Source organism: Amyelois transitella, chromosome 12, assembly GCF_032362555.1.
Source record: "Amyelois transitella isolate CPQ chromosome 12, ilAmyTran1.1, whole genome shotgun sequence".
Classification (NCBI taxonomy): Eukaryota; Metazoa; Arthropoda; class Insecta; order Lepidoptera; family Pyralidae; genus Amyelois; species Amyelois transitella.
In genome coordinates this window covers 907,461-931,193 of record NC_083515.1, presented here as the reverse complement: position 1 = coordinate 931,193, position 23,733 = coordinate 907,461, and the positions used below count along the sequence as shown (strand labels likewise).

Here is a 23,733-nt window from a genome sequence, read left to right as displayed (position 1 = left end):
TATATAAAACCTATACAATAGGTACTTACACACGCTTTCCCCGAGGGATGGATAGGGAAGGATACATCCTTCCACAGAACATTTGACATAATAGTTATAAATAACAGGTAATAAACGCGCCACGTAACATACCTTTATTTTATCTTGGATGTTTCGAATCATGCTACAATTAGCAGATCATTGACATCCGAGATTAAGGTACCTACGTAGCGTGCGCATTTAATACCTGTATTATTTATAAATAGTATAATGCAACGCTATATCTTAAAATCATTTGACATATATTTAATGTAGGAATTATATGTTCTATGTGTTGGAAGTTTTTGTTTAGGAACAAACACCGCTATGACCGATAATGATATAGGATATAAAAAGTTTTCGTTAGCCTGGACAAGTGATGAATTTCTAAAAGTATTTTGAATTAATTACTTTAGCTACCTACCTACAGGACAATTTACAGGTATATCATGGCGGTAATGGAACGGTAAATTTATGATTCCTTACCTTTCTCTCTTTGTTTTAATCTTCCTTAACACTATTGTTTTAAAAATTCGCCATATTATTTTACATTTACTATTTTATTTGTAGTTAAAAAATGGCCCTATCTTTTCCTTTTTCCCCTTCATGTAGTTACCCATCTTTCTCTAACCGACTATGACTTATTGTCCAAGTTACTCCATCCAAGTGAGATTTCTTAAATTTAAGAAGACAAAAGTTTCCTACGTAGGTAGGTATTTTTAGTTTTTAAACCAATAACGCAAAATCAACGTACCTAGGTAGGTACAAAACTAAGCTTACCTTGTTAGTTTGCAAAAGTAAGTTGTAAATTTCAGAGCACACATAAATAGGCCTTATAAGATGGACTTTCTTCTTACAAAATAGGCATTAAATTCTTGTTTCTCGTATCATGAAAAAAAATGAACTAGAAAGTAGGTAGGTACCATCTAGTTCATTTTTAGAGAATAGTGACGCGTCTAAACTATTGAGGAATTTAACATACTTAATTCCGGATATTGCAGATTAGATATAAATAAGTATTGTTATTATGATGTCATATAGTTTCAATTATTAGATTTAGTTCTTATTGGGCCTGAGAAATAGTAAGTTTTAAGCCATTCGTCCGACACGCCTACGGCAAGTTTACAAAACTATATTTGATTCTGTTAAATCGATAAAGGAACTATTGTAAATGGGTAAAAATTTAAACTATGCACTAAATACCTTATTATAAACATTCTAATAAGTTCTCGAAAAACATCATTGAAGAAGGTCGGCGGTGCACGGTTAGGCCTACAACGAATCTAGTGGGAACGCGCGCGGTGCGCCCAGACATGCAACCAACGCTTACTTATATTACTAAAAGTAAAATAAAATACGATTTTACCTTGTTTTCACGTCTCAATCCACGATAATAATGAAAATCCAAAACGTAGCGCACAGCTGGACACTCAATTTTGAACACTGACACTTGCTATCTTTCTCTTGAGTGTACACACTCCTTAAAACATTTCCAAAATCAAACACCGGATAGAGCACAGATTCTAATCACTTCACTACACAATTTGCATCACTCCAGAGAATTCTCAATTTTATTCCTTATTGTTTGAAACTATTTCCAGCATTATTTTTGTATTTACAAAAATTCACTTATCGTGTTCTACTACATCGCATATCTGCTGTAAAAGTATGATAATTTTGTCAAAAACAAATTGAAATAAACAAAATGACTGCACACGATGATCTGCTTCCGCATCCCCAAAACAGCTGTTCGGGAGTAGTGACGCCGAAAAATCGATAACAACCGGTAACAGGACAACCGTATTTGCTCACCGCACAACTTATCACAACACAGATTACCGGTTTGACTATCCTCTAATGAATCTTCTCATTACTTGAAATGCAAACAAATGTGTACAATATCACTTTAATTTTATAACATTAAAATGTCTGTTGTATTTGCAATAACGGAGTAGGTATAAGTTTACATTGTGGATGTAATATTAAATATTTTTGCTGGAAATTCCGTTTTGTTTATGATTTTGGTTCTTCTGTGAGCGCATTATGCTTGTACGAAGAGAAGACAGACACACGCGGTCGCGCTCGGTCGCGGACTGGCGGCCGGAGCGGGGCGCGCGGGAGCCGGGGGGCGGAGCGCGGGCGGGCCCGACGAGCACGGAACGGAATGCTATTGAAGGCGAACTTGCCCGCCACTTTTTTTCTCAATTCTGGTCAAACAAGTTTTGTATACAACCTGCATTGTAAGGATTCCGCCATTCTTCGAACCAGGCAACGGTCTTTCTAAACTAAGTGTAAGGTTTCACGAGTTTGGACATTTTTTATTTTTAGCTTAATTTGGCTTGAATTTCTGATTAACTTAGAAACACAATCAATGCCCGGACTATTTAGAATGGTTGTAATTTTTTTTCATTTTGTCGGTCTAAAAGATTTTGTTCTGAAATTAAATTTTTTTCTTATTGATTAATGTACCTAATACTTCCCTATCAGGCAGATAGAAGATACCTTCGCAAAACCTGTCACCATATTATAACCATTAACCGTGGAGTAAGGAGAGTCACGACACAACCACGTTAAGTTAATAAATCTCTGCTTACTAATGTTACTTTTTTGCATTTTAAACCTAGGTACTTACTTCATGTTTTATAAAGCCTCTGTGAATTATTACAAACATACCTACATATAAATATCATATCTCTATCCTTTACTAGGTAGACAGAACCAAAAGACCTGAAGGCTACGTTCAGCTCGATAGCCAAATGATAATAGGTATCCTGATTCTAATACGAGTAAGTAGGTACCTACGTAGTGACAAGTTGCTTGGCCAACCCTTAAGAAAAATCCCGAACACACAAGAATGTATTTTATTTTGTATCACGTCTATACGATCCAATACGTGTTAAGTTTACCTGCAAAGGTTCCGGAGGTCAGATAGGAGTCGCTTTCTGTAAAAACCTGACTCACCCAATCCAGGTTCCATGTTTAAAGGCATACCACGGGCTTCACTTCAGAGTCATGAGGATGCAACCGGGACTAAAGCCAGGAGGAAGATGAACTTGGGATTCCTCTTGTTGGCGATGGGCTAGCAACCTGTCATTACTTATTTGAATCTCAATTCCATCATAAAGCTATACCGCTTGACGCACATGGCCTTTCAGTTTTTTCAAGACTGTTAGCTCTGTCTACCCTGCAAGGAATATAGCCGTGACTATATATTTGTATGGATGTTAATTAATTACAAGTTAATTCGGTGCAGTCTTATTGTTAGTAATTTTAATATAACATTCATGCGTATTTACATACATAAGTATAAAATCACACCTCTGTCCCCGAAAAGCTAGGGACAGATTTCATCTTTCCACATGTCAAGTTTCCTGCGTCTTTCGCTTCATCCACTTTTGTTACTCTCTTCGTTATAACATTGTCTGCATTGAATGAGTACGAGTACCGAGGCAAAGGGGAACAAATACTGACTGAATGCACTTACTTTATTTAAATACTTAAGTAAGCCGAAACCGCTTACTAAACGGTATTCGATGAAAGTACCTACTTACCTATTTATCATTATATTAATCACTAGCTTTTGCTCCTGTGGGAAATGCCAAAAAAGATCGTACTTACATTTCGTGAAAATCAGTTTTGTACTTTTTGAGTTTATTAGTGTGGATGTGTATTTAAACAATGCATCAAAACCATTTGTTACTTATAACAAAATCATTATTCATCAATAAAACATGATAATATTTATATGTGTACGATTACTTATTACAAGTTCAACAGATGACGGTATAAAAAGGCATGAGTATAAATTTATTCAACACGCAATATTCACTAAACATAATATTTATATGCCTAACGGAAATAATAATGAAGGTTTCCTAGAACTGAATATGTAGTTGAGTGATCTGATATCGGAAGCTTTGATATTTGGGGCGTTATCAGAGACAATAGTAGCTAATAACGTAATATGTAAGTAAGTAAGTATAATAACTATAATGTATTTTCTAAAGATATTTAAACTTATGTTTTACATTGGAAAAAAAAAGTAAGTATTAATATTATAATGATGCTCAGACTAGGACGTGAGACATTTTGAAAGTAAATGAAGTTTTTAGGAAGCATATCGCAAGTTTGATCAGTTTTGTGTCCAGACGCAACCTGAGTGGAATTCAACATTCAAGGTTAGACGGGAACTTCTAAAGTATTCGAACAGCGATAAACGACGTTCCATGAGTTCGGACAAACTCGGATTCGAGGGAGAAATCCTATGTCCTTTACGTTAGATGGAGAGAGACAGCTGCATATATTTTATTTATTGCTATATCAAGTTACGCTGCGAGTTTTGTGTGCCGTTCGTGTGAGGGAGACCTATAGTTTTCAGCAGTTCCTCGTATTGTTATCAATGGAAAGATAAAAAAGTTAGTAAGGTAGGTATGAGGTTTTGTCATCAGCTTTCACAAAACCTTATTTTTTAAGTATTAACTACTAAGGTACCGTGTGGTTCCCGGCACCAATATAAAAAAGAATAGGACAAATCCATCTCTTTCCCATGGATGTCGTAAAAGGCGACTAAGGGATAGGCTTACAAACTTGGGATTCTTTTTTAGGCGATGGGCTAGCAACCTATCACTATTTGAATCTAATTCTATAATTAAGCCAAATAGCTGAACGTGGCCATTCAGTCTTTTCAAGCCTGATGGCTCTGTCAACCCCACAAGGGATATAGACGTGACCATATGTATGTATGTAACTACTAAGTACCTATTTAAATTAAAAATTAATAGTTTTAATTTAATAAGAAGAATTTTACTATCAGTCTTCCAGTAGTATCAACAAATTACAGGTAGAATTCATTTTCTAGTGAGTAGGCTGTTTATAAAATCATAGTCATTGATTTTTTCAACACTTCGCCAGCAAGTATTGTATGTAAAATTATTTATTTTATAAGCTTATGATTGTAACATTTGCTGTTGGTCATCCAAGTAAGTTAATAAGATAAAACTTTAAATTCTACTATCTATAGTTGAAAAGTTAAACGAAAATAAATGTTTTATATTAATGTTAGTAATTTAAGGAAGAATTTCTTTATTTTATTGAACAGGATTTCGCGCAAAACTTAACCAAATTTCCAAAATTTAAACAACTTACTTAATTTATTAACAAATGCAAAATTATCAATTTGCATCGAATGTCTGACATTTTACCCACCTTTAGGTAGTGTCCAATTCATAGACATAACATATTTTTCCTCTATTGAGATTCAGAGATAGTAAAAGTCATATACTTACAGAAAATTAAGAATTTTATTTTTTTCTGTTTTATTATATGTATTTTGAAAAGAAAATAAAAATATTACCAAGACAGTTACAAAATTAACTTGTTTCAGGTTAGAATCATGCAACTTTTCCAATGCTTACAATTAAATTGTTGTAAGTAATATTTGATTGTACTTACTTCACCAATGAGCGAGGAAACGTCTGTCCGTTATCTACAAATACATACATATATACATATAATCACGTCTATATCCCTTGCGGGGTAGAGAGAGTCAACAGTCTTGTACAGACTGATAGGCCACGTTCAGCTATTTGGCTTTTATATAAAAATAATTATCATTTAAAATGTATTTCTATGAATTAATGTGTCAGCATTAGCGATCGCAGGACACTTAATTCTACATTTAACAGTCGATTCAAGTCCAAACAACCGGTTACTTAGTTCCGAAGAATGGTTTGTCAACAGGTTGTTCTAAGAATTTCTTATACCGGACGACGTTAAAAATGACGTGTGCACATATAAATAAACTGAACGTTTCGTAAACAATGATTATAGTTAAATTCCGTTTAAATGTCAGATTTTAAATTTAAGCTTGTTTTTTCAAGTTCTTTACTGTAAATTGTAATTGTATTTTTATTAATTACTAGCTGTGCCCGCGACTTCGTCCGCATAGAATAGTTATCATCAAGGACGAATAATTTCCCCCTTTTTTTTTAATTTTCCATTATTTGTTCGCTCCTAATGCTTAGTTGCAGCATGTTGTTATATAGCCTAAAGCCCTCCTCGATAAATGGTCTATTCAACACAAAAATAATTTTTCAATTCGAACCAGTAGTTCCTGAGATTAGTGTGTTCAAACAAATAAACAAACTCTTCAGCTTTATAATATTCGAATCAAATCGAAATACAATAAGTACCTACTTAATGATATTTCAGAATTTTTCGATCGATTTTCGCAAAATAAATTTCATCACACGAACATCTTTTTTGAACCGCGATGTATAATTCGCGGTTCCTCATGATTATTTCTGGCGTAAACTTAAACTTTACAATACAAACCTAATATCTGTTTTGAATTGTATAAGTCATTACTTTTGCATGTTGTAAGTAGGTTCCTTACTTTGAAAATACCTATTTAAATACCTCACACGTCAACTCAAAAATCTTAAAATTACTATTTCTAACAAGGAGGTATTTTATAAAATTGATAATTAAGTATAAGTTCTTTATTGTACAAACCGCGTTCAATAATTTAACTATAAGAAAAATGACTAAGCGGTTATCCTAAACACAGCTTGGTCTTTTCTTATAAATACTTACATTAAATACCTACGCAAAATTAATTATGTTGTTGCTATTTTGTGGTAAAGTCAATATAATAGATGAGTCATGTCTTGAGACTAAACAGAAAGTAGGAACGGAAGTCGACCGCTGTGTAGTACAAAGGGTGACGGATTGATGGCCATTTAAAATGACAAAGACACAAATCAAAGAATACGAGTTCACAAAGGGATGAAATGGGTCCGGGAATTGCTACGGGTCTATGGAAATACCCCATGTTGAAAAATACGCAGCACTCGTTCGAGGTCTTTTTTTTTTTTTTGATAACTTTCGAACTATTACAGTCACCACTATGATTGCATTGTGTGGATTCGTTGGGCGCACCGTTGCAAATTGATTGAAACAATCCAATAGCAGCCTCCAAGTACCTATTGCTTTGCAACGTTTAGCTATAGAATTTTTTTTTTTATAAATTCGCTTGTGAGTAATTATGAGAGCTTCTTGTAAATTTAAGTTTGTTGGTTACAGTAAAAACATTCACATTGAAGGAGGTAAACATTATGAATTTGTATTCATACTTATAAATTGACCTTATTTACTCATGTTTTGCAAGTTAATATATTTTAAAAAGCCCTCTAGTTATTTATATCGGGTAATACATACCTATCGATTGTGTCGCAAAATCTTATAAAATAATTAACGTGAATACTTGTTACAAGTTAAAATTGAAGCTACATAGTAGAAATAATATGTCAATAAAAGTAAATTATAATTTACATAATTTATAAAACCGAAATTTTTGTTAATATTACCGGTAATTTACGGTAATTAAACTTAGCGCTTCTCTATCGCGGAAACCTGTCGCGGCGGGAAGGGAGGGATCGATGCAACGAGCGCGCGGTTGTCGTCCCGCGTGTGTTTGGGTTGCACAGGACGGCAACGGCGCGATCCGTCTAGTCTAGCTGCCATCGGCACCATCTACTACGGTCTACGCGCGCTTTTAAAAGTGTGGAACGCGCCAATTCTGTGCTCAACTTATTCAGAATTACGCGTCCGATGTTCTTAAGAATAAAAATGCCTAACTGTGCAGTGGTTAACTGAAAATATAAAGGTTCCCCTGCAAAGGTTGCGGAAGACAGACGGGAGTCTCGTGTTAAACCTTGACTTGCTCAATCCAAGATTATGGTCAAAGGGCGTCCTCCGGGCCCCGAAACGGTAAGGATGTAACGCCAGGAGCTGTATAATAATAACTTTTGTAAAAAGAGAACTCCCAGAACCATTCTATACCCTAAATTTTTGAATTCGGATAAATTTCTAAAACCTTCTCCAAAGTATAACAAACACTTTCCTGATAACCGCATCAAAATTGGTTCAGCAAAAGGCGTGATAATCGCAGGCATGCATACATACATAAATACAGGTCAAACTGAGAACTATCTTTATTTTAAAGGCTGTCAAAAAAAAGGTTTTATTAAAATCATTTCAGTTGAGTAGTTAAAATGGACAGAATGTTTTCTTTTTTAATCTTAAGTATTCTACTTAATCGTCACTACATAAGTAGTTAATATAAAGTCCCCCCTATCCCTCTGTCTGTAGGAATCTATCTGTCCCTATCTGTTTGAACTACCTACTTAATACCTATGCGCCAATTTTGGAAAGACGTGAACGGATTGTGATCCTGTTTGGAAAATTGGCGTGTGGTTCCCGGCACCAATACAAAAAAGAATAGGACCACTCCATCTCTTTCCCATGGATGTCGTAAAAGGCGACTAAGGGATAGGCTTACAAACTTGGGATTCTTTTTTAGGCGATGGGCTAGCAACCTGTCACTATTTGAATCTCAATTCTATCATTAAGCCAAATAGCTGAACGTGGCCTTTCAGTCTTTTCGAGACTGTTGGCTTTGTCTTCTGCGCAAAGGATATAGACGTGACCATATGTATGTATGTTGAAATGTTGGAAAGAGGGTTTCTGAGGACTGTTTATATCTATAAACCCGCCCCGGCTTAGCTTGGGTGCTAGCTACCCAAGCTTAGCCAGGGCGGATCGCTAGTTATTGAATACTACTATACAAACAAAGTTTTTCTATTATTGGTCCCGTATGTAGGTTTATCAGGTTTCCTCTTATCCGGAACTTCTGAGAAATGGATAAACGCAACGGAAGCCAAGGATTGAAAGAAATAAAACGAAAGAGGAATGTAAAATCCTTATTTGACGCAAAAGGGGACATTACCACACGGCACATACAAACAAATCATCACCACATCACACCACACCAAACATATCACCATTAGTTCTATACACTTCCAGAAGGAATGCTTCGTAGATAATTAGAAGATACGACGTCTGTGGAGGGAAAGGTCGGAGTGGGAAGACCTAGACGAACGTATCTTGATCAAATTAAGGACGTCCTGGTAAAGGGTCAGATCAAAAGTACCCGAAACCGCCGAGCTTGCATGAAGAGAGTTATGAATGTGGATGAAGCGAAGGAAGTATGCAGAGATCGTGGCAAGTGGAAAGAGGTAGTCTCTGCCTACCCCTCCGGGATAGAGGCGTGATTTTATGTATGTATGCGACGTCTGTTCGGAATGGCTGTTTCTACCCTGGAAATTCAAGTCGTTTCTCATAACAAAGTAAGTCTATCTTAAATCTTGGGCACACCAAAAGCAGGTCAGTTTGAAAAGGGGTTGTAAAATAAGAAACTCTTCAAACTATGTCCCTCTTCGTCTCCACTCCACACATCTTCTTCCTCCTGGTTTTAGTCCCGGTTACACCACTCTGGAGAGGAGCCCGGGGTATGCCTTTGACCCTGGAATGGGTGAGTCAAGTTTTTACACGAAGCCACTACCATATTTTCTCCGCAACCTTTTCAGGGGAACCTAACCCGTATTAGATTGATCGTCATTGCCTGAATGTGCAGGTTTCCTCACGATAATTTCCGTCACCGAGAGAGCTTAGTTTTTAAAATAATGTACATAACATCGAAAATAGACATTAATTACATGGCAAAAGTGGGATTTGAACCTGTGTCTTTTGTGCGCATCACGCGTTTTAACACCTTACTGACAATGACCACCGACCTGCCATATTTGAATCTCAATTCCATCATGAAGCCATACAGCTGAACGTGGCCATTCAGTCTTTTCAAGACTGTTGGCTCTGTCTACCCCGCAAGGGATATAGACGTGACCATATGTATGTATGTATATGTATTTATAATGTATTTTGTATGTATTTTGTTTGTAATGAATGTATTTTGTAGTATGCATGTGCACTTTATCGAACAACTAACTTAAAGATTTTCTGTTTGGTCATGTGGCAGACTCGTAGAGAATGCCAAACGGCATCAAGTCCGTCTTTGTATCTACATTTTTTTGTGCAATAAAGTTTTCATAAAAAATAACAGGTAGATATTACCTGATTTTTCTAACTTGTTGCTTATGCTCGTCCAGGCTTGTTTTATCGCCGAGCTAGTAACTTTTTTTTGACAAATAACACAGATTTAGTTAGCCTCGAAGTTAGTTCGAGTCTTGTGATACGAGATACTAACTCAACGATACTATAGTTATAAGTAAGTTTTGCATTTAGGATTCCACAAGCAATCATGTTGTTTTACTTCACACACCAACCTCAATACTTCTACGTAGGTACATTTTTCGATTATACATTATTAAAATGTCATTTGAATTGGATTAGTGTCTAAAGAAAAGCGCCGCCCCAGAATTCGCGCTAGGAATGCGATATGAGACCGATTAGTCGAAGAATCGATTTTTTATGCCAATAAAATCTATTTTTAAATCGATATGCAGTATTGAATCGATCTAGGGAATCGATGTTTCACCCTTGAAAATTGTCATTCGATTTTTTTTAAAGTTTAGATATGGCACATTGGGCGCTTTAACTTTTTTATGTATTTGGAAAATGTATACCTTCTTTCATACCTGATCTCACTTTGTTAAGGTAATAAAATGATTCTTAATACTATCGAATTCCTAAAGAAACTGATTTTACTGGTAAGAGTTTAGTTATTTTATTATATTATCGCTCTTGATTTCATAAAATGGATTTATCTTAACATTATTAACGCAAACGTGAAAAAAAAAAATTTTAGAAAACGATCTTTTACAACACGATTTTTTGCGAATCGAAACAATCCGCTTACGATTCGATTTTTTTTTAAACAATCGCAATCCCTATTTCGCGCCAAATAGAATACAAATTCGCGTCGCGGAGCAACAGCGGGTGAAAAGGAAAGCGGCGGTAAGGCGAGCGGTAAGTACGTTGGGAGCGGCGGCGTCGGCGGCGCACGCTGTTGCCGGTTTGTGCACATCTAGCGTTGGGCGTTAAGTGTTGAGTTTTTTTTTTAAAGAAAATTTTTCGCAATACATGTTATTAGAAATATTGATGGATAGAATCGACTAAAAATCTATTTGACAGATGTCATGTGTTATTTTGATTATAAAAGTAGGTATATTGGAAAGAGGTTAAAAAATAAACTAAGGTAAAGGTAGGTTTTAACGTCAGTATGATGATAATACTTCATACTTGTCACATCTTCAATATCTGAAAGGCGGTTAGATACCCCTACCTACCTATTTATTTTTTGTCTGTGGGTTCGAGTCAGTCAGCCTCGCTTTTTTACGAACGTTAACAACTTAGGCTAAGTAGAAGGTAAGAAAGACTCTTCGTCCGAAAATCTCTTTTATTTCAAATTGATCGGTACCTATGCCTCCGTGAATAGACTTCCGGGAAGGTTGTACTTTTAGTTAGACTATAAAAAAATAAATGGGTGTCTCCAATCTCGGTTTCTACTCTCTAACACTTTAACAGTGTCGCCATCTATCTCACGGTTACAAAACAAGATAATAAATTATAATATCTGCTTGCTGTCCCATTTTTTTAATCACTCAGCGAAAATACAGATGGTATATGCAACAAAAAGTATTTTTAATAATAATTTGTTTATTTCTGAATAATTTGCATTCTACTTCCAAACTGGTTTTTGCAATTATTATTTACTTAAAAACAAAACAGTTTATTAGCTTGGAAATAAGCGTCACCTAACTAATTAGTTAGGTGACGCTTATTTCCAAGCTATATTATACCTAATTAGGTAGATATGCGATAATACCTATTTTGGTTTGATTGCAAAAATTTGTATTTCTTATCGTTAAAATTTTCTTACTTCTATACTTTTTATTAGATTGTTAATTTCGATCATTTGAGGACTTTATTTACATTTATAACAATGACCGAAATTCTTTGAGAAATCTTTTCATAGAAACTACATTTGGTTCTATTTGTACATCAGTTTAAAAACCGCCTATGTTATTACTAAAAATCATCTTCTTTGCTCTCCGCTTGCTCCTTCAATTCCTCAAACAATAAATTCTGCAATTTAGTCCTCACGGCCAATTTTCTCATGGGTTCCAACTGACGGAAATACGGCACCAAAGACTTCAGAAACATTTGGTCGTAGTCATTCTTGTCCACCCGCCGCCTTTTTGATCTCCTCTCGTCGTCGTCTGACGTAGTACTTACAAAATCAATTGGCGGTGCTTCATCTTCTTGGGGCTCAAATTTAACAACAAAATGTGGTTCCTCATTATCACTTTTATCTTCTTCGTTTTTCTCGGCTAAGTATTGTTCGGTCTCTTTTTCGTAAAGCTCGGTTTTCAAGAAGAACATTGCTCTGAAGAATTGCCATTTGCCTCCGTAATCTTCTGGGCTGTGACATGGGTATTTTCTGAGTTCCCGTCTGAAGATGTCCCGATAGTTTCGCCATTTCAAGCGCAACGCGTCTTCTGGAAATATGATTGAAATACTAACTTTAGACCTATTATTACTGCCTATTGTTAAGAACTATATCTATTTACGTAAAATGAATCGATCATCTTTATTTTCTCTATTAAGATGCTGAATTATTATCTGACATAATATCAAAGCATAGCCAAATTCGCCAAATTAAAATTTATTATGACTGCGTTGTAATATTGCTGTAGGGTAAGTCAGGATTTTTTACACAAAGCGACTCGACTTTGTAAGGGAACCTAACCCGTATTAGGTAAATCATGGTTACATAGGTAACTTTCCTCAAGATATTTTTAGGCACCGTTATTTTGTTTAGAAAATATATAAACAAAATTACAGCAGATAACATTATTGCAATCCAAAATTGATACAGAATCCCTTCCAAGCCTAGTGGCCAAAGAATCAGTTAAAATTAGAAACAGCGCCATCTGTCATAACAGTATAAAATTATTTCACACATACCTGAAAGACCAGTATCACTCAGCGCCTCTTGTATCTCCTTCCAACTAATAGCAACGTGAAATCTGTCATTGTACTTTTCATAGTTCATATTCCAAATATATGGTCGAGATTTTACTAACTTTATCAACTTGAAAGCCGCAGAATCTGAGATAGTTGATTTCATCGTGAATGGAAAGTGATTGTTGTAAAACCTACGGACGTGGTCGATTCGCGTCGTGTCTACATGCGAGATCGCTGCGTCACACTGACTGAACGTTATGTCTTTGTCGCTCCTCGCTGCGACTAGCGAGCGATAGAGCGGTGTAGTGGGGGAAGAGGGGCTACAATGTTTTTGTAATCGCATCGCACGGCGTTGCCGTTCCGTGCGACTCGCGTTTGGCAACGACGACGACAAAAATTGGCAATATATTTACCTACCTACAATAAAATAAGAAATTACTGATTGCCTTTAAACACCTTAGGTGATTGGCTTTTATAAACTCAATCAAACTTATAAATAGGTACTAACTTATCAAAGTCTATTTGTTGGGAAATATAAGTATCTACCTATGATAAAAGTAATTTAGGTATAGCCATGGGAAGTAAAGGGAAGATGGCATAATGAATAACTTAATCGTATCAAGATGTTTATTATTATTTCAATAACTATATAAACACTACCTACGTATATTTATTTTAAGTAGAGATAATATTATAGGTAAGAATATATTTATTCATAGAAGTGGACTAAGTAGTTGAAGATTAATAATAATAGGTATACCTTTATCGCGTAGCTACGAAACGCTCTCTCTCGTCTTTGCGTGTTCCCAGTTTCACCCTCCGCCTTCAGCCCTAAGGGGTAGGGAAAAAAATATTATATGGAATAATAAATAACTTACCTTTTTATATGTACTTATATCAATTCGTAAACAGCCATTTAAAAATTTTGAAATAAATATTTATTTTTAATTAATGATTTTTAAATTAAATATTAATAATATATATTGCTTGAACAAATAATTGTAAATTTAATCAGGATTACATTGACCAAACTGGGACGTCTTAGCAAAAGGTCAGGTCAAGTCAAGAGTAAGCGAAATCGACGATCTTGTATGAAGAGAGTTATAAAAGTAGATGAAGCGAAAGAAGTATGCAGGAATCGTGGCAAATGGAAGGATGTAGTTTTTGCCTACCCCTCCGGGAACGAGGGGAGGGAAAATAGACTGTTTACAATTTTACTTGTGACATCCTGAGATGTTATGGAAAAACTTACCTAAGTATAATTTTTAATTTGAACTTGTTGAAAAATGACAAACAATTTCATTATGTTTGACTTGATGAGGCTGCCGTTCACACATATAGTACCTACAATCTTCATCCTCCTGGCTTTAAGTCCCGGTTGCATCCTCTCCAGAATGGAGAGGATGCAACCGGGACTATGACCGGGGTATGCCTTTGACCATGGACCCTGAATTGGGTGAGTCAGGGTTTTACACGAAGCGACTCCCATCTGACCTCCGCAAAGTTTGCAGGTAAACCTAACCCGTATTGGATCGATGGTTACACATCCAGTTGCCTCAATGTGCAAGTTTCAGTCATTCAGTACTACAATAACAGTAAAGAGTAAATAAAAAACAAACACATTTTTCCGTCCACATTTTTTTATTCAGAGACATTGGTATAAAATATACGAGATATAAAACAGCACAGTCGTACGTAATTAAAGTAAAATATATCAATATAAAACACGTTAATGTAATTATTAAATAAATTATTTAATTCGCGATGGCAAGGGCCTCTACACAATTTATGACAATTTTAAGATAATTTTTATGCGCATTAAAAAACAAAAATTTACAGATAGAGAAAAAGTCAACTTTTTTATAAAGAGACCCAATAAAATAGTTGTCTAATATAAAAAAAAACCTAGATTTGACATAAGTATATGATTATTCACTGTGATATATGGAAACTAATAAGTAAAAATATATTAACAAATCTATTAATAAACAAATTTGTGTAGGTAAGTAATCTTTAAATTATTAACACAGAATTATTATTAGCACTAAGCCAGTAGGTACTATTATTAATCCTGTGTTTTCCTAAATATTTACAGGACAAAATATAATTATTTTAGCATTACAATGAACATTAGTATGGATTTTATCACAGTGAATGGAGCTTAGATATGGGGAACTATAGAATATTGGTATTTTATGCTGATAATCACAATTTATAATGTTCAATTTTTTTTACATATATACTTACGACCCAATTTCGTCTTTTCATGTAACATGCAGAGTTATCAAAATATAACATAATCTTTTTTTAAGATGGGCCATCTTAAAACAATTTCCATTTGTGACGCACCCGGTACCTAATACACATATGATATAGGTTAGGACTATATTTTTTATTTTTTGATCATCAGCATAAGAAACGTGGACTAAAGTCGTTATACACTGTTAACTTTTAACATCGATATATATATATATAATATTTTAATGATATCATGTAAGTACGTATGACCTAACGCTAAACTGATTCACAACGGCGATTCAATACACAGAAAGCTTTGCGGAATGTTTGATAACATACAATAAATATCTACTATCATTTGAAGTTTTGGAAGAAATAAATTGATTATGATTTTTCCTTCCTGATAAATAAAAGAAAGGGAATTAATTTGTTAATATCCAGAGTAAATTCTTGTAGCGCGATGTTGAAATTACTTAGATCTTTTGGTCTATGATCATCATTCTGATTGGTCTTGGATTTTTATCTATATAAGTACTTTATACTTACTATAAAATATAGTATCGTTGAGTTAGTATTTAGTAACACAAGACTCAAACTTACTACGAGGCTAACTCAATCAAAGCAATCTGTCAAGTATTTAAAAAAAATTAAGCGATTAGGAGCAACCCTTTTATCATACAAGATTTTGCCGTTTTTTTTACATAATTATGTAGTTCCTTTAATAAAGATAAGTGCGCCATTGCAGGCGTTTTCTTTCTTTTATATTTATGCACTATTTCTTGTAACTGTGTAAATTTCTATGCAATAAGATATAACAAACCAAAAAACATGAACAATAAAAAGTAAATCCTTAGAAATAAGACATTGCAGGTAATAATAAAATATCTGGCATGAACAGCAGACTCGGTAATCGAGATGACATAAAGATTATAAATTAAGAATTTGCGACCCTTTTAATATTGAAAACGCAAACTTCACGACAATATGAACATTTATTTCTTCCAAAAAATCAACTTAACTATGACATAACAACAACTAATGACTGGAAGAGACTAGTAAACGTAAGCTTTCCATAGTTTATTTTAGAACTATGAACTCAATTCCTCACTCCTCAATTCTTTGATATAATAACTTCAAAGTCTTAACGGCGATCTGATTTATTGGCGACAAAATGTATGAACACTTTTTTATTTTTTAATAATTTATGAACATAAGAATAATATAGAACTGAAAAAAATATATTAAACTTTTAATTATTCGTAAAACTATTTCTGGATCAAATCAACACCTTAAAATGAGCCGTACTTGGAACATGTTAGTTGTAATTTTATTCTAATTTATTATAATAATAAATATTATCAAAACAGTGCGTGACTTGTTGTAGCCGATATAAAAACTTAGTCAAAAATTATCATTATTTCATTTTAATCTGACAGTCAATTATGATATTAAATGTTAATACTCGTATGATATGTTTTTAATTGACAATACATATAATGATAAATTATATTTTCGTTTGACATAATTATTTAACCTATCAGTAAAAATTAAAAAAAAAATACAATCAAATAAAATTATATTAATTTTATTTTTGTTGTTTTATAGACTTGTTAAGCCTGTCTTTCGCAATAAAAACACGCGTACCTGTCGTCAATGAATCAGATCGTCAATTCTTTATCTCATACAATTCGGCTAATAAATTCTAGTGGTAAGACCACTGTAACTTTGGCACGGCAATCAATTAAGCGAATGTAACAAAATGTGTAAAATTTGCAATAGTACCCAACAATTTAAATTCGGCCACGATAAAAAACGAATGCTAAGCATTTGAATCGTTTCAAAACTGCAACTAGATTTGACTAAATTATATTAAATGCTGGGTTAAATTTTAAATAGTGCTTTGTTTATTCTACATTTATCATTAAGATGTTTAAGATAAAAAAAGACTGTCCTGTTTGTCAACTTTTATCTTTCCGCGTTCACCCACTATATTACAAATATTTTTCTAATTATTTGATCATTTCTAGTTGCACTGTTGAGCGATTGTACTATGTTCAAATATCTGTGAAACGCAAAACTTGTGAGTAGGTGATGCAACAGAGATGATATTGTGTCGCATTTTCTTTTTACTACATTTCATCGTATCACGCTCCACAGATTTTGCATCAATTTATTTTGGCATCACTTCGAAGCAAAACTTTCTTAAGAGTCCTTCAAATATATATTATCGATAAATATCATATAACACTAATATGTCCTTAAAATCTACCACATCGACGAATATAAATAACATGGAATACTTAACTAAATTAACATTGATATCAGCACAACATACAATGTCTTCATTTATTATTCAGTATTTTATGAGTATAACTATCACACATATGATATCATATGATGATTTTCCATCACTAGTGGTGATGTCAAATGAAGCGAGAAACATAGGGGCACTGTCATTGAAATAATTATACTAGCAATTTCCATGTTTTATGTGTCAAATTAAATAGGTATCTAGCAATTATATTTCATAATTACAAAAAGCGAAAAATTTTCTATTTCTTTAAATACAGCTGAACTATCTTTGAATCATTTTCATATTGATGGACACATGTTCAATTTTACATTGATTTTTAGAAATAATTATTTTTGAAACATTTCCAAAAATACTACACGTTACTTGCGGAAATAAACAAAGTAATTTTAATAATTAATAAATTACATTAAGTTTTGACTTCGAGAATTCGTTAAAATCGAAAACCCAATGAAAAATGAAATTTTGAATGCGTCTTCTAATTTAAGCTCTAAAATTCGTCACTTAATTAAGAACAGTTTACTCGTAAGCACTTTAATTACATATTTAATATTAAATTTAACTAGTTTTTGTGATCATCATTTTAGAAGTACATTGATAAAGTTATCATAGCCTTACTCTACAAATCTTAGAATTCAGAGCCGTAGAAAAAGCACTCAAAATCCCAAGATAGTGGACCGAATTGGACCCGAGATGACAAATGAAATTGAAACACGAACTACAAATTCGAAATAAGTTACAAATGTAAAGAAACTATCAAAAATGATAAGTAATTTCATCGAAATTTACTTTAGAACACTCTTTCTCAGTCTCTTAGGATATAATTCCAATATATTTTCCAAATTTTATAATGCAGCTATCGGAGACATAATTTGCAACACAGTCGGTGAAATGGATTCTACGGAGGTGCATGCTGCTTAATGATAATTTTTTTTATTAATTTAAAATGATGAAATAAAGTGTATTCGTTTGAAAGAAGGTATAATTAAAATGGTGATAGATACATTTAAGAAGAAAAAGTTTCTACATGATAAATATTAAAACTTAATTATATTAAGTATATGCATACAACAACTTGATGATTTTACGAGGTAAGTATTTTTATTATCAAAATGAAAGTAAGTTGATTATTTTAATCATACCCAAATGGTACCTACTTATTTTAAAAGGAAATTTAGTTAAAAGATAATATATGCTTTATTTGCAAATGTGTATAAAATTATGGAACCAAGACGAACTATGGACTATAAAAATGTATTTCAGATTTGTGTTTTGTGATTTCGGCAGCGATAATTTAAATTTTTTTATCAGAATAATTAAATATGTTTAAATAGGCAGGGTAAATAAAGTGCCTTTTATCTACTTTTCTTAAGATATTATATACATATGTATGTATATTTCATCTTGAATTTCGGAAGAATTACGGTCAAATAAGTTCAAAATTTAATGAAAAGCAAATTTAAACTATACTTGGAACTTACTCTTTTAAGAGCGTTACACCAAAATCACAAAATTGTTACAATTACCTACTGAAATATTGTACATACGATTGATTGATACTGACGTTTAAGTAGGAGCGACGACAATAAGTGATACCTGTATATATTGTTAAAACATCGATCAACAACATCTATTTATAAGAAACTATTTATTAAATATATTGTGCTATAATATTTTTAAAATTGATATCTATGTTGCTCTGACATTTTTATTATTTTTCAATTAAAATTGCTACGTTTTTTGTTAAGAAAAGGTTTACCTAGTGTTTGGTATAAATCTAATTTAAAAGATTAAATCCGTTTAAAAGTATGTATTTTAGTGATTAAAACTCGGGTATAAAAAATTTAAATTTTCGTTATATTTACTTAAATAAATACGTAAACTAAAAGGGATTTAAAAGTATAATACGAAATCTTGTGGAATAAATAATAATGTTATTTTTTTTTGGTTTTCTATTTGTATACATTTATTGTAATTTTCACCTAAGTAATGGTCAAATAAAATACCTATTAAAAATGCATGATTTCACGAAAGTAGTGCTAATGCGTATGTCAGGTGTAAATAAAGCTAAAAATATTAAATACAAATTCTTTACATATGGTACAGTGTAATAAAATACCTTCTTTAGACGGACGGTAAGGATTTAGAATGTTTATTATGATTTTAAACACATTGCTTGCAATTGTAAATAACACAATGAGCCGCAGGCGCAGCCAATACACCGAGATATGGTAGATTATATTAGTAAAGTCGAAACAATTGTGAATTGTTATGATTATATTAACCAATAATCTGATCGAACTTTTCTAAAGAGTATACTCAAAAATTCATATAATTTAGTTAACTTTTTCGACTGCGTGAGAATCCCTGTGTTGTTTACAATTTATATAAAATGTAGCGCGAAATTTCAAAAGTATATCTTTAATTTTTATAACATTTGATAGTTTTATAGAATCAATTTATTGTGGTCCGTATATTCTTTCGATAAACATTTCCAATAATGTTATTTGTATATCGAAATCAAATATCAATGGGGATCTTTTGTAAAAAATTCAAAAAGATATTAAACAAAAGTCGTATATTTTGTAAAGTATGACTGATGATTTGAATTCGAAATTTTTATGAAGTGTCCACATAAATGTATGTACTAAGTAAAATGATATGTCACCACCTCTGTATGTATCTTATGATTAAAAACAATTAAATAATTGAGTACATTTATAAAATGCACATAATGATGAATATTTTTAAATCAAAAATTAAACGTATATCTTCGTCTTATCAGGTATATGTGATTTTTTATTTAATAAATTATTTCTAGGTCCATAACACCAAGTAGTATGTTGGGAACGGTACATTGCTTGAAATTTTTAGACAATTTTTTTTTATGACTGATGGCTTACACAGAAACGAATGAGACTTATCCTAAAGTAGGTACATATAATATACGAAGTACAAATATTTAAACACCGTGACACCCACGGTCACACACTATGTCATACCATCCGTGATATTTAAAAACCATCAAAATAAATTCATTTGGGTCGGCCCTCTCATTTGATTTTACGTTAAAAGTCCAAGTTAGGTAATTGTGTTTTCTCATAATTTTGCAGTGTATTCATTTTTCTTCGTAACAATCAATAAGTTCAATTTTTAATGTCAAATTTACCAATATTTTTTTTCCCCTTTTTATTACAGCCCATTATAATTGTAGTTAAAATGGTGATATAGGTATCTAAAATCATTGTCATGTTATAATTATGGGAACGCAGATGAAAGATAATTAGAACTTCTTTGACTACGTGCAATGCTGCCAAGACGTAGTTAATTTCTCTTTAAATATTTATAATCAGACGTACCTTGATCAAATAAAGGTCGTCCTGGCCAAAGGTCAGGTCGAGAGTACCCAAAACCGAATCCAAAAGCCGAGTTTGCATAAAAAGAGTTATTTGGCTGAAGCGAAAGAAGTATAGAAGTGGCAAGTGGAGAGATTAACCCTTTGCCTACCCCTCCGGGAAAGAGGCGTGATTTTATGTACATATATGTGGGAGAAGTTTTGTTTTTTGTTTTTATTTAAATCCTTTTTGTTAGCTGACCTCTTACTTATTTTTACGTTGGTAACATTAAGAGATAGAATAGGGAGTCTGTGGTACGATGTAAGACGTTATAAGATGTGTTATTAAGAAGTCCAATAAAATAAGAAGTGTTTTACTTTCATTCCCACATATATTTGTAATTTGAATTTGTACGGTAAGTTTCAATTTGTTTACGCCTTAGGACCGACCAAACATTCCTTAACCTAACAGCGGCACAACACGAACTTATCCTACGTCTATCCTACTGGTCGGGGGATCTAAGTGTCGCTGGCTGCTGAAGACTGCTTCATCAGGTCGACGTCTTTGCCAACGCTGGCCTGGGCCTTCAGCTTGGGTTTCTCTTTGTGCTCGTGACTCTTGTGGTCGCCTGAATGTGGAATAGGAATAATATATTAAAAGTACTTGATAAACACTAAAAAAAAGGTAAACTGTTTAGTTTATGTAATGCGTTTAAGAAGCTTGCGTACGTTGAGTTCAAATAAGTTTTTAATTCATTTATTTAGTGTACTAAGAAAATTTGGGACAGTTAATAAGGTATACCTAGTAATTACAATGGAGATGAACGGAATATACGTTCCAGTTCCATAAACTTTAGATACTTCGGACGGATTCATTTGTTGGGTTTGGTAAAGGGTTTCCCGACCTGGTTTATCATGGTTCCCGTGGCCCCGGTCCTTGTGGTCGTGTCCGTGTCCGCTCTCCACCACGCTCACGCCGTTCTTGTGCGCCTGCGCATGTTCCTCTTCTTCTTCGCGGAACTTGCGGTTGTACCAGTGGAGGCATACGCATCTGGAATAAAGATTTTATTCACGTTAGTACACTGCAGTGTAGTTTGTTCCGCCGCTTCTTCTACTAATGCGCTTTGGAAGCGGTAGTAGATATAATTATATTTAAGTGATGTGACGTCAGTAAGTACATACATATGATCACGTCTATATCTCTAGCAGGGTAGACAGAGCCACCAGTCTTGAAAAGACTCACAGGCCACGCTCAGCTGTTTGGCTTAAAAAGTCAATAAGTGATACCTTGTATCCAATTTTGAAAATAAATCTATTCTAATCTTATATTTAACGTATTTATTTGAATTTTGTACACTTAAAATATACAATAGGTGGAATAGATGGACTTAATACCAAATCCAACCGAACCAGTCGAGATTTTGAATTAGAGCTAAGATTAAGTTTCTTTCCCCGAAAGGTGGGAAAAGGTCTACATTTCTACATGCCATGATCCATGTATGTATAAATAATTAAAATGCTGTATTTTTTCTAGATAAATAAACACAAGATACGATGATAAAAGAAATAAAAAATACTTCAATATCGCAAACCATCGCATTAACAGAGAAATAAACTTCGCAACAACGTTAATGTTGAATTTATTGGGAACCCTCGGGTAATTTATTTGCAGTTAAAATGTAACTGGATCGGGAATCGAACCCGTTTATAATGGCTACTGCGCCTCTCATGAAAATGAATATAATTTAATGTATTTAATACATTTACAGTCGGCAGTAAATATTTTATGAGTTTGATATTGCGTTCATTTCAATTTTATGATTTTAGATGTTCTGACCCGCGGCTTTGCTAGCGTTATGTTTCCGTTATCTATACTAATATAATAAAGCTGAAGAGTGTCTTCGTTTGTTTGTTTGTTTGAACGCGCTAATCTCAGGAACTACTGGTTCGAATTGAAAAATTCTTTTGTATTGAATAGATCATTTATCGATGAAGGCTTTAGGCTTTATACATAACATCACGCTGCAACTTTTAGGAGCAAAGAAATAATGGAAAATGTGAAAAAAAAAACGGGGAAAATTATTCATAACTATTCCACGCGGACGAAATCGTAGGCACAGCAAGTCTTGTAAATATGTTTAGATAGTTTTGTACCAAAAATCAACGGTATTCTTTAAATGGTTTTTTTAACTTTAAGGGACACAAAAATAATTTAAACAGCTGAATTATTAATGACAAAATGTGATTAAAACTACTTCATTAAAAAAAGAAAAGTTCAATTCCTAAACTACAAACTATGCACTATTTAACTATGTACTATTTTATTGTTACTGTGTAAATTTCTATGCAATAAGGATATAACAAACAAATATATTATAAAGTCTATTAAGTACTAAAGTATTAAAAGTCACTTATACAGACTTTACAAAACTACTCTGAAACTCTCAAACTATGCGGAGTAATTGTGAGGCAAAAACTAATATACCCAACCTAGCTATTACAGAGCAAGGTCGCACCTGGGCGTTCCGCATTCTGTGCTCGCTACATTGACATAGCGGCCTTTTGTTTTTCAAGTGCCTATACATTGATTTTGACAGCGCATGTTTATAAGCACCCTTATGTTCCGCATTGAGTAGCTCTTTGAAATTTTCATTTTAAATACATACATATTGTCACGTCTATATCCCTTGCGGGGTAGACCGAGCCAACAGTTCTAAAGAGACTGACAGGCCACGTTCAACTGTTTGGCTTTATGATAGAATCGAGATTCAAATAATGACAGGTTGCTAGGCCATCGCCTAAAATTAGAATTTTCATTTTATCTGAAAGTATCAAATCTATATCCTTTACGAGGTAGACAGAGCCAACAGTCTTGAAAAGACTTAAAGGCTAAGTTCAGGTGTATGGCGTAATGATGGATTCAAATAGTGACAGGTTGCTGGCCCATAAAGCCTACAAGTTTAATTATAAACATTTTGATATACAGACTAGGAATCAATTAATA

The 23,733-nt window shown here is 33.4% G+C and overlaps 3 protein-coding genes across 9 annotated transcripts in view; all 3 read right to left on the bottom strand.

Annotated features, from left to right (window-relative positions):
• The window catches only part of LOC106142355 (BAH and coiled-coil domain-containing protein 1), a 99,526-nt gene extending 97,410 nt beyond the window's left edge, over window positions 1-2,116 (bottom strand). For all 4 annotated transcript variants that reach the window (XM_060946975.1, XM_060946976.1, XM_060946977.1 and 1 more), the window contains exon 1: window positions 1,385-2,116. The gene's annotated coding sequence lies outside the window, so the exon portion shown is untranslated. The remainder of the gene's footprint in view (window positions 1-1,384) is intronic.
• A 9,423-nt stretch (window positions 2,117-11,539) lies between these two features.
• Window positions 11,540-13,094, bottom strand: LOC106142352 (uncharacterized). Of its 2 annotated transcripts, XR_009657094.1 has the most exons (3): window positions 12,847-13,094; window positions 11,679-12,377; window positions 11,540-11,637 (listed from the first exon to the last, which is right to left on the bottom strand). XR_009657094.1 is itself a non-coding variant. In XM_060946951.1 (2 exons), exons 1-2 carry the CDS (start codon window positions 13,007-13,009, stop codon window positions 11,908-11,910), a joined length of 633 nt encoding a protein of 210 aa, XP_060802934.1. In that variant the 5' UTR covers window positions 13,010-13,094; the 3' UTR covers window positions 11,669-11,907. The 2 variants fall into 2 exon arrangements, 1 of the variants encoding a protein (XP_060802934.1); XM_060946951.1 differs by lacking the exon at window positions 11,540-11,637 and having other exon boundaries at window positions 11,669-12,377.
• A 6,145-nt stretch (window positions 13,095-19,239) lies between these two features.
• The window catches only part of LOC106142335 (uncharacterized), a 61,745-nt gene continuing 57,251 nt past the window's right edge, over window positions 19,240-23,733 (bottom strand). For all 3 annotated transcript variants that reach the window (XM_060947033.1, XM_060947031.1, XM_060947030.1), the window contains exons 5-6: window positions 21,635-21,780; window positions 19,240-21,358 (exon numbers count right to left, since the gene is read on the bottom strand). In XM_060947033.1, coding sequence (XP_060803016.1) covers window positions 21,249-21,358; window positions 21,635-21,780 — 256 coding nt within the window. In that variant the 3' untranslated portion in view covers window positions 19,240-21,248. The remainder of the gene's footprint in view (window positions 21,359-21,634; window positions 21,781-23,733) is intronic.

Excerpts from the sequence above, each read along its gene's own strand:
- LOC106142352 (XM_060946951.1), bottom strand. The coding sequence starts at position 13,009 with ATGAAATCAACTATCTCAGATTCTGCGGCTTTCAAGTTGATAAAGTTA. Across the intron at positions 12,378-12,846 it reads GAGTGATACTGGTCTTTCAG|AAGACGCGTTGCGCTTGAAA; the intron begins GTATGTGTGAAA and ends TCATATTTCCAG.